Genomic DNA, 15,715 nt, shown 5'->3' with positions numbered 1-15,715 from the left:
TTAATGTTGTAGTGACAGTATTATCATGATGAATTTGTAATAGGTTTCTATGTCATTAGGATAATTGCAATTTATTACACCTTCTGGAGCAAATCACTACATCTAATTGGCTGAAGTACTACTCTAGTCCGGAATGGTGGGAGATCTTGACAAGCTAGTCTGTAGCCCACTCATGGCCAAATTATTGGCCTGCTCTAAATATTTCTTATTCTTAAAATGTTTGAACATAAAGGAGTAATAGAAGATTTACTGAACACCCTTCCAATTACATAATTAAAATATTTTTGCATCATTTATTTTTCAGACCAGTGCATAAATAATATGAACTAGTTCCTGGTGTACTAAATGTGTGTCATTTTAAATCTATGAGGCAAATTTGGATACATCAGAAGAATTGCACATGTGTAGTTGTGGCAAAGCTTTGCTTGTGAATGTGTCACGTTTCCCCTTTGATGTCGAAGAATGGGTTACTGTTAGGTTTTGGGATGTTTAATCTTTTTCTTGAATTATGTTTGTCTTTTTTAAATAAAAGGAAGTGAATTTGTATGTGTTTAAAAAGCCATAGACTGTGGCAGTTAGATGTCAATGAAGAGATTAAGGGACATGAAGGGATTTGTTTTTTTTTATCTTGGATGGCTAACAAATAGTTTGTTCTTGTGAACACAGCATGAGGTCCCTGCTAAGATATACAACCCTGTATGAAAGAGTTGTCATTTTGGTTGGCAGGCCTGCTGGTGAATACCTGCATGGGTTGGTGCCAAGAGATAATGCCACTACCCTTCATGGAATCAGAAGTAACATAGGAAAGGGAGATAAAAACATTTTAAGGCCCCAATCAGTCAGCAAGATTTTTGAATGAGACACTGTCTGTTGTAGGACTTTGGCACAGAAGGCTAATATGTAGGTGGTTTGTAGATTATTTCGAGAGAAAGTTAATGGTAGACACAATTAAATCAGCTCACAAAGGGGCTAGACATATTTTTTTCTCGTTTTTGAGCAAAAGAGGGAAATTGAGTGAAGTGGAATTCTCACGATTACTAAATGTAAAATTAAACAGCTTAACCGTTTGTAGCTGGCACGTCTCCATTCGCCTGTGCAAAGATTGGAGAAGTACCTGTGTGTGAAAGACATGACATGTAGTTCATTATCACAAAGATTTCTACTTTTGGACTCCCACATAGCAAAGCAGAAATTACCAGTTTGGTTGGCATTTTCACTTGTGAAATTCTAATGCAACATCAACATTTATTTTTACCTCTATAAAATTTAGCTGGAATTTTATTCAATTTAACCTTGTCACTTCTTTTAATAATCAAGATTTGTTCTTTCAGTCTTGCAGCCAGTCAATGCCAAGCCTAAGTTACTGAAGGAATGACCAGTGGGAGTGGATCCTGTGCCTCACCTGAAAACATTTCTTACACTTTTACTACCAGACTTCATCTAATGACCATGAGGACCCCATGGTTCCTGGTGATACTTGTCAGTACAGCAACTGTAACAGGTAAGTTATTAGATTACAAATGGAACATAAGCCTTTGGAGTTAACATAGGAAATTATGTTCATTTAGGAGCCAAATAGAAAATCATATTGAACGTGATTTGACACAGCAGGAATGGCCAAGTGCTTTGACTTCATTGGCTACTTAAGTTGGTCACCCCATTAATTTGCATATATTTTTGTCAGCTGATCCTGTTTAGGATGGAGAACATTAAGAATGATCCCATCCAAATGTCCAGTCCGTGACATTCAAACAGAATAAAACAAAGAGAACAAAAATAAGCACAAATAGAAATTCAGTTGCCTGGACAATTTGGGCTAGGTTGCCAGTGCTCAAAGGTCCTGTATAGCCTACAGGTCATTGTTTGGACATTTCTGCTCTCTACTGTGTATACTTTTATAATGATGAATAGCAGGGTTTTAAATATGAATGTGTTGGTACAAGCAGTATTGGCTAAACTCCACAGACCCGAGGGTGGCAGGTTTGATTTCCAGCCAATGCTAAGTTAGCTGGCTTCAACTGGAATAGGACTTGGAGTACTACCGCAAGCTTATGGAAGGGAATGTTAGTTATTCAATGACTCTTTCTGGAAGTTTGCATGCAAGAAAACAACTCACTATCACCTTCTCGAGGACAACTAGGGATGGGCAATAAATGCTGGTCCAGCCAGTGAAGCCCACATCCCTTGAATGAATAAAGAAAATAGACATTGGCTGACTTTTGGTTGCGATTAACCCTTGACTAAATAGCCTATTTAGAATCACATGAGAATGGCCAATTGGTGACGTGTCAGAGGGCTGTGATCTAAAGCTGTAAGGAGTATACCAGCTAAGCCTCACCACACAGATTGTCACTCATTGAGGAAGATTATAGATCCTCTACTAACTCTGTCAAATTAGTACAACTTAGGAGCTTCTTCACCTGTATAGCTCCATTTATTCAGTCGATAAACTCACTGAGCTAACTGGAGAGCTTTAATTCCTTCTCTTTTAATCTTCTGAAATGTTTGAGGCCCATCCAACTGTGAAATTTTATAATTTTTTTGCATCTTACACGCTACGAAGGAAGAGTTTGTGAGACTTGGAAAGCCAGCTTTGTAGAGCTCAAAATCTAACCCTCCCTGTATGCTTTTAATATTCTGAACATGGAACTGGGTACCTTATACTTCAGCATTTACAGTAGCTATCTACATGGATGTAATTACAAAACCACCCCAGGAAATGATATTGCCAGTGAATCACAAATGTGACAACAATGCACCATATCAAACTGTGGTAAAACAACCCCCTGATGCCATGGAATTAAAGCTGAAGAGTTTGGTAAGAACACTTTATTTAAATAGGAGACTGATATAGGTTGTACCTTTATTTGAATTATTGATGAGATCTGATGCTACCAATTAGTGCCTTGACCTTATTAAGTAAGAAAAAAGTATAACTGCAGCATTTTTCAAGCTGAGGTGCTGTAAATAGAAGTAATCTCAAAGTGCCATATATATTTTATATATATTTTTATATCTGTGTTTCGGTAGAGAGGGCATAATATCAAAATTCGCTCAAGACTCAAATAGTGAGTATACTCAACTGTATCAGTGACTTCAGGGGAAGATAAACAGGTTAGTAGATTGGTAGATACTAGATGAAATTTAATGCAGAGAAATGCAAGTTGATATATTTTTGGACAAAGAATAAGGAGAGGCTATATGAACTAAATGGTGAAACTTAAAAAGGACTGGAAAAGGAGAGAGACTTCAGGGTTCAGAAACACATATCTTTCCAAGTGGAAGGATAGATTAATAAAGCTGTGGAACAAGAAACACTTGGAATGTTAGGTATTATAAATAGACATGTAGAGTACAAAATCAAGACACATTACACAAACATTTGGTTAGGTGGCAGTAAGAATATTGCCTCCTTTCCTTCCTTTACTTGAAATAAATGTCAAGGCTATGAAGAGGGGATTCTCTCAGTTGAAACTATGGAGTTATGAGCAGAAACTAAAGGAGCTCTTTTTCATGAGAAGAGAGAAGATTAAAAGGGCATATGATGAAAATTTTCAAAATGATCTAGGTTTTCCAAAAGGCAAACCAGATTTTTCCACTGATTGCTGTGTTGCTAACTTGACAGTTTAAGATCCTCACTAACAGAATGAATCAAGAGACGAACAGAAGTATTTTTTACAAAAACAAAAATTGCTGGAAAAGCTCAACAGGCCTGACAGCATCTGTGGAGAGAAAGACAGAGATAACGTTTCGAGTCCTTATGACTTTTCTTCAGAGCTAAAGAGAAGTAAAAATGTGGTGAAATATATACTGTTTAAGGGGGTAGGACAGGTGAATCTGGACAGGCCAGCGATAGGTGGAGGCAAAGGAGAGATTGCGAAAGATGTCATAAACAAAAGGTTGAAGAGGTGTTGATGATGGTGATTCTGGCTAAAGGAGATGCTAATGGTGACATTAAGAGTAGAAAGCAGAATGATCAAGTGACAAATGACCCTAGTGGGGGTGGGGTAGGGGGAGGGGACGGTGTGGGAGAAAAGATCAAAATAGGCTAAATGGTGGGGAAAAAACAATGCATGGAAATAAATTTTAAAAATAATAATAGTAGAAATAAGGGAAAATGTATAACTTAAAAAATAAATGTTTGAAAAAAGGGGATCAAAAATGGGTGAGGATGCAGGAGGGAGTTCATGATCTGATGTTATTGAACTCAATGTTAAGTCCAGAAGGCTGTAAAGTGTCTAGTCGGAAGATGAGCTGCTGTTCCTCCAGTTTGCATTGAGCTTCACTGGAGCAGCAGGCCAAGGATGGACATGTGGGCATGACAGCAGGGTGGTGTATTGAAATGGCAAGCGACAGGAAGGTCATGCTTGGGGACAGACCGAAGGTGTTCTGCAAAGCGATCACCCAGTATTTTTTATGCAGGGGTTGTTAGGATATGGAATGACCGAACAGAGAGAGTGATGGATGTAGAATCCAAATTACCATTTAAAAGGAAAGGATGATTGTAAAAGCTGTAGAGAGAAGAGCAAAGTTATGGGTCTGTGGAAAGTCCCTACAGAGAGCTTGAAAAGATTGTAGGGGAAGGGCATGCAGAGAAATAGCACGAATAGTTTCGTCCTGTATCATAAAAATTCTGTGGTTTTATGCCTAGTCTAATTTAATTTTAATCAAGTACAGCTAAATCACTGTGGTGCAAATGTGCTATGATGGCAAATGGAGCAGTTTTTTTTAGGAGCAGGCATTTGAAGGAATGGAGCTGAATCCAATTTATTGACCCAAAACTACAAGAATTGCAATCTATTGCTGATGCCACTGAGTTAATTGATAGCTGAATCAAGTGGGATATAAAAATGTGTTAAGGGGATATGAACCTCTTTATTTGAATTCCAGTCAATGATAGTATTTCAAAAAATTGTGACGATGCAGCAGTGTTATTGGCCAAATATTGCATGTTCAAACCCAATTAAAGAGCTCCATAAAAGATACTTTGATATATCACTGTCTTCAGTGTCAGGAGTAGTGCAGAATTTTGTCCTTATGTTTCAACCACAGTAAGCGTCTTTATTGATTTGATTGATTTGAAAGCTGCAAAGCACGAGAAAAACAAAGTAACTGAATCTGTGGCTCGATGGTAATAATAAACTCTGCTTGTGGTGTCCCAGGGAATTGAGGGTTGTGAGCCCATTTGAAGGACATGACCAGCAGTTTGTCTCATCTTTCAGATCAACCTGTCTGTCCTCAGTTTCCAAGTGAGGTCACCTGTTATTTCTGCATTGTTGGAATTTGAGGTCCTGATAGCAGAAATGTTACAAGACATCAGGATGATAAATGAAACCGCCACAAAGAAAAGGTGCAAAATTATTTACTTTTCAGCGGCACTTGATTACAGAGGAACATAAACTCTGTAAGTGATGTGTGGATGGAATGCCATAAAATCTTTGAATTTTGATTGATTTTGCTGAACCACTTCTAGATTTGTTAGTCACTTCTCTAAATAAAATTTGTACTTTGACCTCACTGGCGAATTCTTGGATCGGTTCAGTACTTGAAAAGTAAAAGGCATGGAAACATAGAAACATAGAAAATAGGAGCAGGAGTAGGCCACTCGGCCCCTCGAGCCTGTTCCGCCACTCACTATGATCATGGCTGATCATCCAACTGAATAGCCTGCTCCTGCTTTCTCCCCATATCCTTTGATCCCTTTCGTCCCAAGAGCTATGTCTAACTCCTTTTTGAAAGCATACAGTGTTTTGGCCTCAACTACTTTCTGTGGTAGCAAATTCCACAAGCTCACCACTCTCTGGGTGAAGAGATTTCTCCTCATCTCAGTCTTAAATGGTCTATCTCGTATCCTCAGACTGTGACCCCTCTTTAACAAGAACATCCTTCCTCAGATAAGGAGACCAAAGCTGCGCACAATATTCCAGGTGTGGTCTCACCAAGGCCCAGTATGATTGCAAGAAGACATCCCTGCTCCTGTACTCAAATCCCCTGGCTATGAAGGCCAACATTCCATTTGCCTTCTTTACCGCCTGCTGCACCTGCATGCTCACCTTCAGTGACTGGTGTATAAGGACACCCAGGTCTTGATACACATTCCCCTCTCTCAATTTATAGCCATTCAGATAATAATCTGCCTTGCTGTTTTTGCTACCAAAGTGGATAGCTTCCCATTTATCCACATTATGCTACATCTGCTATGCATTTGCCCACTCACTCAGCTTGTCCAAATCACATTGAAGCATCTCTGCATCCTCTTCACAGCTCACCCTCCCACCCAGCTTTGTGTCATCTGCAAATTTGGAGATATTACATTTAGTTCCCGCATCAAATTCATTAATATATATTGTGAATAACTGGGATCCCAGCACCGATCCCTGCGGTACCCCACTGGTCACTGCTTGCCATTCGGAAAAAAGACCCATTTATTCTTACTCTTTGCTTCCTGTCTGCCAACCAGTTTTCTATCCATCTCAATACAGTACCCTCAATCCCACGGGCTTTAATTTTACACGCTAATATCTTATGTGGGACTTTGTCAAAAGCCTTCTGAAAGTCCCAATAAACCACATCCACTGGCTCCCCCATATCAACTCTACTGGTTACATCCTCGAAAAATTCCAGTAGATTTGGCAAGCAAGATTCCCCTTTTGTAAATCCATGCTGACTCTGTCCGATTCAGCCTTTGTTTTCCAAGTGCTCAGCTATTAAATCTTTTATAATGGACTCTAGAATTTTCCCCACTACCGACATCAGGCTGACTGGTCTGTAATGCTCTGTTTTCTCTCTACCTCCCCATTTAAATAGTGGGGTTACATTAGCTACCCTCCAATCAGTGGGAACTGTTCCAGAACCTATAGAAATTCGGAAGGTGACCACCAACGCATCCAGTATTTCTAGGGCCACTTTATTGCGAAAGCTCCTTGTATTAAAGCACAAAGCTTTAAGGCTTGTCTTTTTAATGCCACTTATCCCATTCCCACTACTTTTCACTGAGGCCCTGTTTGATTCTTGCCCTTGATTTCTCTACCCATCACTTTTCTTATTCTTCTTCCTGTCTTTTGTTCTTGTCCTTGATCCCCCCTCTGACTCCTTGCATAGGTTCCCATCCCCCTGCCATCTTAGTTTAACCTCCCTCACCCTCCTCTCTCCCCCCCCCCCACCCCCCCCCCCCCCCCCCCCACCAAATAACCACTCTAGCAAATGTTCCCCCTAGGGCATCAGTCCCGGTCCTGCCCAGGTGTAACCCATCCAGTTTCTACTGGTCCCACCCCCCCCCCCAGAACTGATCCTGATGTCCTGGGAATCTGAAACCCTCCCCCTCACACCATCTCTTCAGCTACATATTCATCTGATATATCCTGCTATTTCAACTCTGACTAGAGTGTGACACTGGGAATAATGCTTTGAGGTCCTGCTTTTCAAGTTACTTCCTAACTCCCTATATTCTGCTTTTAGGGCCTCATCCCTTTTTTTTTTACCTATGTCATTTGTACCAATGTGTACCACGACCACTGGCTGTTCACCCTCCTCTTTCAGAATGTCCTGTAGCCGCTCTGAGACATCCTTGACCCTCGCAGCAAGGAGGCAACATCCCATCCTGGAGTCTCGTTTGCGGCCACAGAAATGCCTATCTATTCCCCTTACAATTGAATCCCCTATAACTATTGCATTCCCACACATTTTACTCCTCCCCTACGCAGCAGAGCCAAATGTGGTGCAACAAATTTGGCTGTTGCTGCTTTCCCCTGAGAGGCCATTCCCCTCAACAGTATCCAAAGTGGTATATCTGTTTTACAGGGGAATAGCCTCAGGAAATTCCTGCACTGCCTAGCCCTCTTGTTCTGCCTAATGGTCACCCATTCCCTTCCTGCCTGAGGACTCTTAGCCTTTGGTGTGACCACCTCTCTACACATGCGATCCACAACACTCTCCACCTTACAGATGCTCTACAGTGTCTGCAACTGCCACTCCAGCTCCGGAACTGGGGCTTCCAGGAGCTGCAGCTGGAGACACTTACCACATACATGCTGGCCCCGGGCACTAGAAATATTCCCGGCTTCCCACATAGAGCAGGAGTAGCACACCACGGCTTTGAGCTCTCCTGCCATGAGTTACCCCTTCAAATTAAATTAAACCTTTTGGAAGATACTTAATATTAAATAATATCAATTACTCTAGGGCCCTTCTTCGCTGCTCCTCGTTGTTAAAAAATATAGCCCTTACAAACAAGCCACAAAATAAGACGTTAAAAATTATAAGCGATAAAAGTAGTGAATACTTACCGGACTGTTCTGACCAAACTCCCTCAGGCACCAAACTCGAACTTAAGCACTCTACTACAGCCCTAAGCAGCACTCCACTGCTGGCCACCAGTAAAGGCCTCCTGAAAACACTAATATGATACTATCTTATTGGTTTCTGAGGAGTCATACTAATAAAGCTGTTAAATAAGCTGCAATGGCTCATGTCGCTGACTGACTTTATTTTTTATAAATATATCTTATGCTGTAGTTTCCTTTTGTATTTACTAACTTGCTCGGTAACCTTTTGGCATACTTCACCAGCTGGTAAAGCCCTTTATCACACAAATGCCACAAGAATGGCTTTACCCAATTTCATCTAGAAAGGAACCACTTTAAAATTTCTAATGTCATCCAACAAATGTTGACTGGATTGCCCTGGGATATCCCATTTTATTTATAAAACCTTTCTTGGCAGTGTGCTGATTCAGAGAGCTCATAGAAACCAGATGTTCACAAGTGCACATTGTTGCAATTCAGATATTATTTGGAGAAAGGAGCATTTGGAAGGATAACTTTGTTTTCATAAAACTTAGTGGACTGCTCACCAATACATTTTTTATTGCTCTATCCTTCAATTATGATCACCTTTATGCTCCCACCTTAAAACAGGAAGGCTGGGATTTTCTGGCCCCATCGTGGCAGGACCCACCGTGGGAGATTCAATGAAGTGCATTCACTTTCAGCGGGACTGGACGATCTTGGTGGTGGGTGGGGCTGGAAAATACAGCCCAAAGATTTTGCCCTTCAGAAGTAACGTGATAAATGCTGGCATTCTGAAGTAAAAGTCAGAACATGATGTAGTAGGTCAATCATTATTGACTAGTTGTTTGTGGAAAATATAACATAGGCATATCCAGACCACAAATAGCCTCAGCCTCAGATTTAATACCTGGTTGGGTCAGTTATGATGGAAGTACCATCTTCATCATTGTTGGATGTGAAAGGGCAAAACTTGCCAAACTGATGATTTTCTCCTTTACTAAAGTCTGTTCAGGACCTGTACATTATATTAAATAATACTTATGTCTAAAGCGGTTCCAGCAGATGTGTTTTTCAAAGCCCTGTTTGTTTGGCTATGCTGAGATGGAATGCACCCCCCACACCCCCGCCACCACCAAACAAGCCTCAGTCATGGTTGGTGTGCCCTTCACCATGTCCCAGTCTCAAGCTCCAGCCTCTCTCTGGGGCTGTAGTCTCCTGCTGCTGATTTTCCCATCCATCAGCTGGCCAGCCTTTCAGTCAGGCTGGTGGCCAGGAGGAAAACAAAAGATTATTATTTTAATGTGGTCCTGCTTTAAATTTGGCAGGACCCCTGCGCCTGGCCTCTTGGATTTCTCCAATCAACCCAGCAACCAACTCTCCTCCCTAATAATATCTGGGTCAATGTGCTTAGTTAAATAATAATGCATGTATCAACATGATAATTGGCAAGGAATTAAATTATACAGAAGCACAATGTTTAGGATATAGCTTTGTGTTCATGTCTCTCTGGACCTTGTTCTTTGAGTGGGACTTAATGAATATAGCAAAACTGGGAAAATGTAGGAGCAATGACATTTGGAGGTGAGAGAAGAGGAGACTTGGTGGGCAAAAGTAGAAAGGTAGAATAAATTTTAGAGCTATTGGAAGGAAAGATGTGGCAAAAGTCAAGTATGACTGGGTGAAGATAGATTGAATAATTAGATGTTATTGGGATGGTTGGAAGGAGAAAGAAGCAGTGGCAGAGAAGATATCGGAGATTGACCTGGGTATGAAATGCTGCATTATCTGAAAATTAAAGATACTTCATGAAGGATTTGGGAAGTTTTTGAAACTACTTCTTGCAATTTGGAACACAGCAAGGAAATATTAGGCTAGAGGTGTGAAAATCAAAACTCGAATGGCTTGTAACATTTGATAGGTACACCTGTGGTAACAATTTTTTTCCTTCCGTTATCTGTTTTGATTTTTGAGCCTTATCCAAACTAGATTATGATTTAAAACCGGAGGGGATTATTTTTGTATATTTCTTAGAGTCTAAAATATGAGTTATATTCTCAGAGCCACTGCATTTGCTGTAGCTGTATTGGAAGGAGGATGTTGTGATTTATTTAATGTAGTTTGGGGGCAGGGGGGATTGCAGTAAGTGAGTGTGATTGCATGATTTTGGTTACAAGAGTCAATGTGCAGCACACTTTCACACTGTATAGTTCAATCATCATAAAATTGGAATTCTGTTTTGTTGCAATTATTGTTACAGGTGTGTGTGTATGTATGTGTGTTTGTTTGTTTGTTGGACTTAACAGCATGATTGTGAGACAGGGAAACGCTTAATTGAAGAAAACTGTAACTCTGAAGTTGCAAGGTTGATATTTTGGAGCCAGTTTCATTAACATTTGTAAAAACAAAAAACTGCGGATGCTGGAAATCCAAAACAAAAACAGAATTACCTGGAAAAACTCAGCAGGTCTGGCAGCATCGGCGGAGAAGAAAAGAGTTGATGTTTCCAGTCCTCATGACCCTTCGACAGAACTTGAGTTCGAGTCCAAGAAAGAGTTGAAATATAAGCTGGTTTAAGGTGTGTGTGTGTGGGGGGTGGGGGGGGGGGGGAGAGAGATAGAGAGAGAGAGAGAGCGCCCCCCACACACCTTAAACCAGCTTATATTTCAACTCTTTCTTGGACTCGAACTCAAGTTCTGTCGAAGGGTCATGAGGACTGGAAACGTCAACTCTTTTCTTCTCCGCCAATGCTGCCAGACCTGCTGAGTTTTTCCAGGTAATTCTGTTTTTGTTTTTTCATTAACATTTGTGACTGGTGGGGAGCCTCAGCCCTGGCAACGACATTGGGAAATAGTGGGTGTAGCATAGCTGATTGCTCTATCAATTGGAATGACTGAAGGAGGCTGTTCTGTTGAAGGGTCATGAGGACTCAAAATGTCAACTCTTTTCTTGTCCGCGATGCTGCCAGACATGCTGACTTTTTCCAGGTAATTCTGTTTTTGTTGAGGAGGAGGAGCTCCCTGCCGATTGCGACTGTTCGTAAAATTGAGTACATTGAGGTCACCTTGAAGTTATCTGGCATGCTGTAGAAAAGTGACTGTTTTTGCCCATGAGGTACTATCATTTCATGTGCCTTGTACCCTCAACCCCAGATATAGTTAATTAGTTCTAAGACAGTTTGTTTCATGTGTCATTGGTATGAATCCATCCCATGCTGGCTGTATGGAAATCCCTTCTTTTGCGGTTTGTCAGAATTCTACATAAAATGAGTTTTTGGATAGCCTCAAATCCAATTCCAAATAATTTTTAATTCCCACAACACAAAGCTACATGTAAGGTAAAATAAATTGGCATTGAAATTGACAATCTCAGATGGACCTTAGGCCAGCTAGCTGATCTGTAATGTGGATAAGGTCATGCTGATGCTCTTCAGCTCAAAGTTAAGGATGATTGACTTGATTTTCTACATGTAATGAAATCATGAATAAATTCACTTTCTTCTTGCCTGCCCCCACTGCACATGTTCCTCGTGCTTCCCCTGCTCTCTCCTTACCCACTCCCTTCTCACGCATGACCACCACCTCTCCCCTCCTTGCCTCCTGTGCACTCCCTCCTCAATGGTGAGCCTCTCCCTGCTCTCCCCTCACAGATCCTCACTTGTCCTGTTCTGCCACCTTTCCTTACACGTGCCCTGCTCAAGTTTTTTTCATTTATGGTATCACTATAAATATCAAGCAGAGGAAATTTTATCCCTTTGTTAGACTAGGCCAAGGACACATTTATATTATGGATTGGTTCCACTGAAAATTGTTTTCATATTGTGCTGATGCTCTGATTCTGCCTTGAATACATTGGTGGGATGGGGCAGGGTGGAGGCTTGGATTTAGTGTACTGTAAGCAGCATTGAAGTAGCTGTGAATAACTATGGAATTTGGAGAACTTGGACAAAGAATACTCTGTAGCATTGTTGTTGGCACCAGCTTGAGCTGCTCACATAATTGGCTCCTTAATTCTCTTACCCAATCAGGTGATACAGGCTTTTATTTTTGATCAGTCCATAGATGTGGTATTGCAATTATCTTTTCCAATTTGGTGTGGACAATTCAGATTCTCATCAGGCTGCTGCTTCAAATATGGTGTATATGGGAACCAGATGGGGTTCATTTTGGCTTATTTATTTTAAAATAATTAAATGAAATGTGTTCCATACGAAGTAAAAATGCAAAACTGCATGTGTTGTTTATTTTTAGGTTCTGATATTTGGGTTTAGAGCCTGGGTACTAATTTCTATGACTCATTCTGCGCATGGATCCTTCACATTCTTATATATCACATGTACTGTTTTTGTTGATTTGCTGCTGGAACCTTCATTGATGCCTTTGATACCCCTAGGCTTGATTATTCCAGTGCTCTCCTAGCTGTCATCCCATCTTCATCCCATATAAGATTGAGCTCATCCGTAACTTGCAGCAAGTCCCATTCACCCGTCAGCTCAGTGCTTACTGACCTACATTGGTTGAGCAATGCCTGTTTTTTTGTAAGATCTCATCCTTGTTTTCCAATCCCTCCTTGGTCTTGCCCCTCCAGCACTACAACCTTCCAAGATCACTCTGCTCCTTGAGTTCTGCCCTCTTGTGCACCCCTGATTTTAATTATGTCAGCATTGACAGCAGCTTTTGGCTGCCAAGACTTAAACCCTGTAATTCCCTGCCTGAACCTTTGTCTCCTCTTAAAACTTACTTCTGTGACCAAGATCTTGGTCACCTATCTTAATATTTTGTTACATAACTCAATGTTAAATTTAATAACGCTCCTGTGAAGTACCTTGGGACATTTTTACTATATCAAAGAAGCTAACTAATTACAAGTTGTTACATAACTGCAAGCTGTTGGTGTACATGGTGAATTTCCAAGGAAAACAGATTGGTATAATTTACATTGTGTTTTTTTTAAAGCATCAGTCTGTGTCTCATAGATTTTGAACTACGTTTCTGCTGGTTTTTAAAAGCAAAGGGTATGGCTGAAAGCAAATCTTAAAAAGAATGGATGTCTTGTGAAATTGAGCTGCACAAAAGTTGGAGATGATGTATTGGGATAGTGTGAAATCACTGCTCCTCAATCTCTCAGTTTGTAACCTTTTATCATACTATGGTGCTGTACCACACTGTACCACATGCCTGAACCATCTTTTATTGGTTAAGGATTGAGCTCTGAACTTCCTGCTGAAAAAAGCACTGGCTTTTAATGTGGGTTAATATTATGTATAAAACTGACCTCCTGTTGCTTGACTGGTATTTGCTAACTCAGAAATCCTCCACCTGTGAATTCCGTTTGTGGCTCAGCTTTATTGAGTGAAAACACTGAACTTCCTAGTCATTGTTATGAGGAAAATAACTTTTGTGTTCTGAAGGGACTATGCATTGATAAGGCTGCTTTTTTTCAGTAATTTGTAAAGTATTTCACCCAGGGCCATCCACATAGCACTTGGTTGTCCAGATGTCGCAATGAGTGAACTTTTCTGTCCTGAGAGGAGAACAAAAAAGAATCTGTCATGACTACCTGTGGCTGCTATATTATTGGGTCACATGTTGGCGCACATAAGTCCAATCACTCCACTTAGTGAAAATTAGCAGATTGCAAATAGGACCTTAAAATGCAGAGGCTCGTACAATGGTTGCTAAGTTTGGAGGGCTGGAAGGGAGATGGGCCAGTGTCCATTATCTCTGGAAAAAATACAAAATGTCACATTTTATCCATGAATCAAAACTTGAAAAAAAATGTGTTACTGTAAATGATCACATATATTGACCTTGAATACCTAAGTGCTTTTGATGCAATTCAAGCATCATTATCACTGAACACAGAATCCCATAAATGGGATACTTACACAGCAACAAAAATGTCTAGAAACAGATAATTTATTGCAGGGTTAAGTAATGTACATAACATTGAGGAGAACATTTCTGTGCTATGTGAGTTGATGGAAAATTAATTAACATTATATTTTAAAGAGCCTATTTTGCTGTATAAATAGATTGATAGTAAAGGAACAGTTTGAGCAATTATTCTGTTTGTTCATCCTTAATTACAGGCAAGAATTTCAAATGCAGGTGATCCTTGATATGAGAAGCATTAGGATTAGACTGGTATTGAGTCAAAATACTAAAATAAAACTTGTTCTTGAAATAAAAGCCACAGAATTGAATATGGTACAACTATAGCTTTACAGTGTACTCCCATCTCCAGCCCACCCCAACACAGTCACTACAGTTTTGGTGCAGCCTAACCTGACCTAAACTGGGTTCAGACTCGTGACTTTCAGTCAACATTGCTTTGGAGTCAGTTTGGGCCATGACATCAATTTACATAGCACAAGTTTTGTATCTCTGTAAAGCTGAAACAACATTGATAAACCTGCTGTGTAAATGCACCCTAAGCGATATAAATCTTCCACATGGCAGCTGCACACTTAATATAAGGGTACACAAAAGAAATGAATGGAACATCTCATGCTGAACAGGAATTTAATAAAAAATGAGTGGGAACTAAAGGAGAAAGGTTGAAACATCACAAAGCACAGTAAATAAAAACACTTACTGGTAGAAGAGGACATTATTACAATAAGAGAGGATATAGGTAAGTAAAAACAGAGGAAACTCATAATTCGAATTGAGGAATAAAAGAAAATTAAAAACTAATAGGAGTTGTCTACACACCTGATGGCAATAGTGAAGAGGCAGAATATGCTAATTTAGAGATTAGAGAGGCTTGTAGCAAAAGCAGAGTTGTTTCAATGGTTGTTTTCTGGACTAATATGCTCTAAAACCAACAAGAGGACATAGCATATGCTAGATTTAATGAACCAGATTTAGCTAAGTAATCTAACAATAAGGGAACATACATTTAACGGTCATCATAATACGATCACATTCAATGTTAAGTTCTAAAAGATTGTAGGTTCTTGTATGGTTGACATCAATAATTTGAGTCAGAAACTGATAATATCAAACTGGTCAGGTGAAACTACAAGTGAACAGTGTTCAAACAATAACTTAGCTTAATGCAGGACCAGTATACACCTCCAAGAGGAAAGAGCTGTACCACTCAAACAAAACTGCCATGATCAACAAAAAAGGTGGGAGGTAACCAAATTAAAGGAAAGAGCATTTATAAATGCAACGATTATTAATTCTAGACCAAAAAGTGGGTAGATCAGTATTTTTAAATATTAAATAACTAGGGACAGTAGAAACCCAAAGAGATTTAAAAGATTCATATGCAGAGATCACTAAAATGTAGTGATTAGGGACAAAAAAGGAACCAAAACGTTAACATTAGCCTTTATATCTGGAGGACTGGATATCGATGGATTGCAAAATGACTGGAAGTTGAGAATTTGGGGATAGGAATTCGATGACTGGGGTGGATGT

The 15,715-nt window shown here is 40.0% G+C and overlaps 1 protein-coding gene across 2 annotated transcripts in view; it reads left to right on the top strand.

Moving 5' to 3' along the window:
- The window catches only part of adgrl3.1 (adhesion G protein-coupled receptor L3.1), a 928,790-nt gene that overhangs the window by 325,206 nt on the left and 587,869 nt on the right, over nt 1-15,715 (top strand). For both annotated transcript variants that reach the window (XM_041185670.1, XM_041185669.1), the window contains exon 3: nt 1,332-1,501. In XM_041185670.1, the coding sequence (XP_041041604.1) occupies nt 1,372-1,501 (130 nt within the window). In that variant the 5' untranslated portion in view covers nt 1,332-1,371. The remainder of the gene's footprint in view (nt 1-1,331; nt 1,502-15,715) is intronic.

Source organism: Carcharodon carcharias, chromosome 4, assembly GCF_017639515.1.
Source record: "Carcharodon carcharias isolate sCarCar2 chromosome 4, sCarCar2.pri, whole genome shotgun sequence".
NCBI classification, from domain to species: Eukaryota; Metazoa; Chordata; class Chondrichthyes; order Lamniformes; family Lamnidae; genus Carcharodon; species Carcharodon carcharias.
The sequence above is the reverse complement of the archived record's forward strand: the minus strand, read 5'-3'. Positions and strand labels throughout refer to the sequence as shown.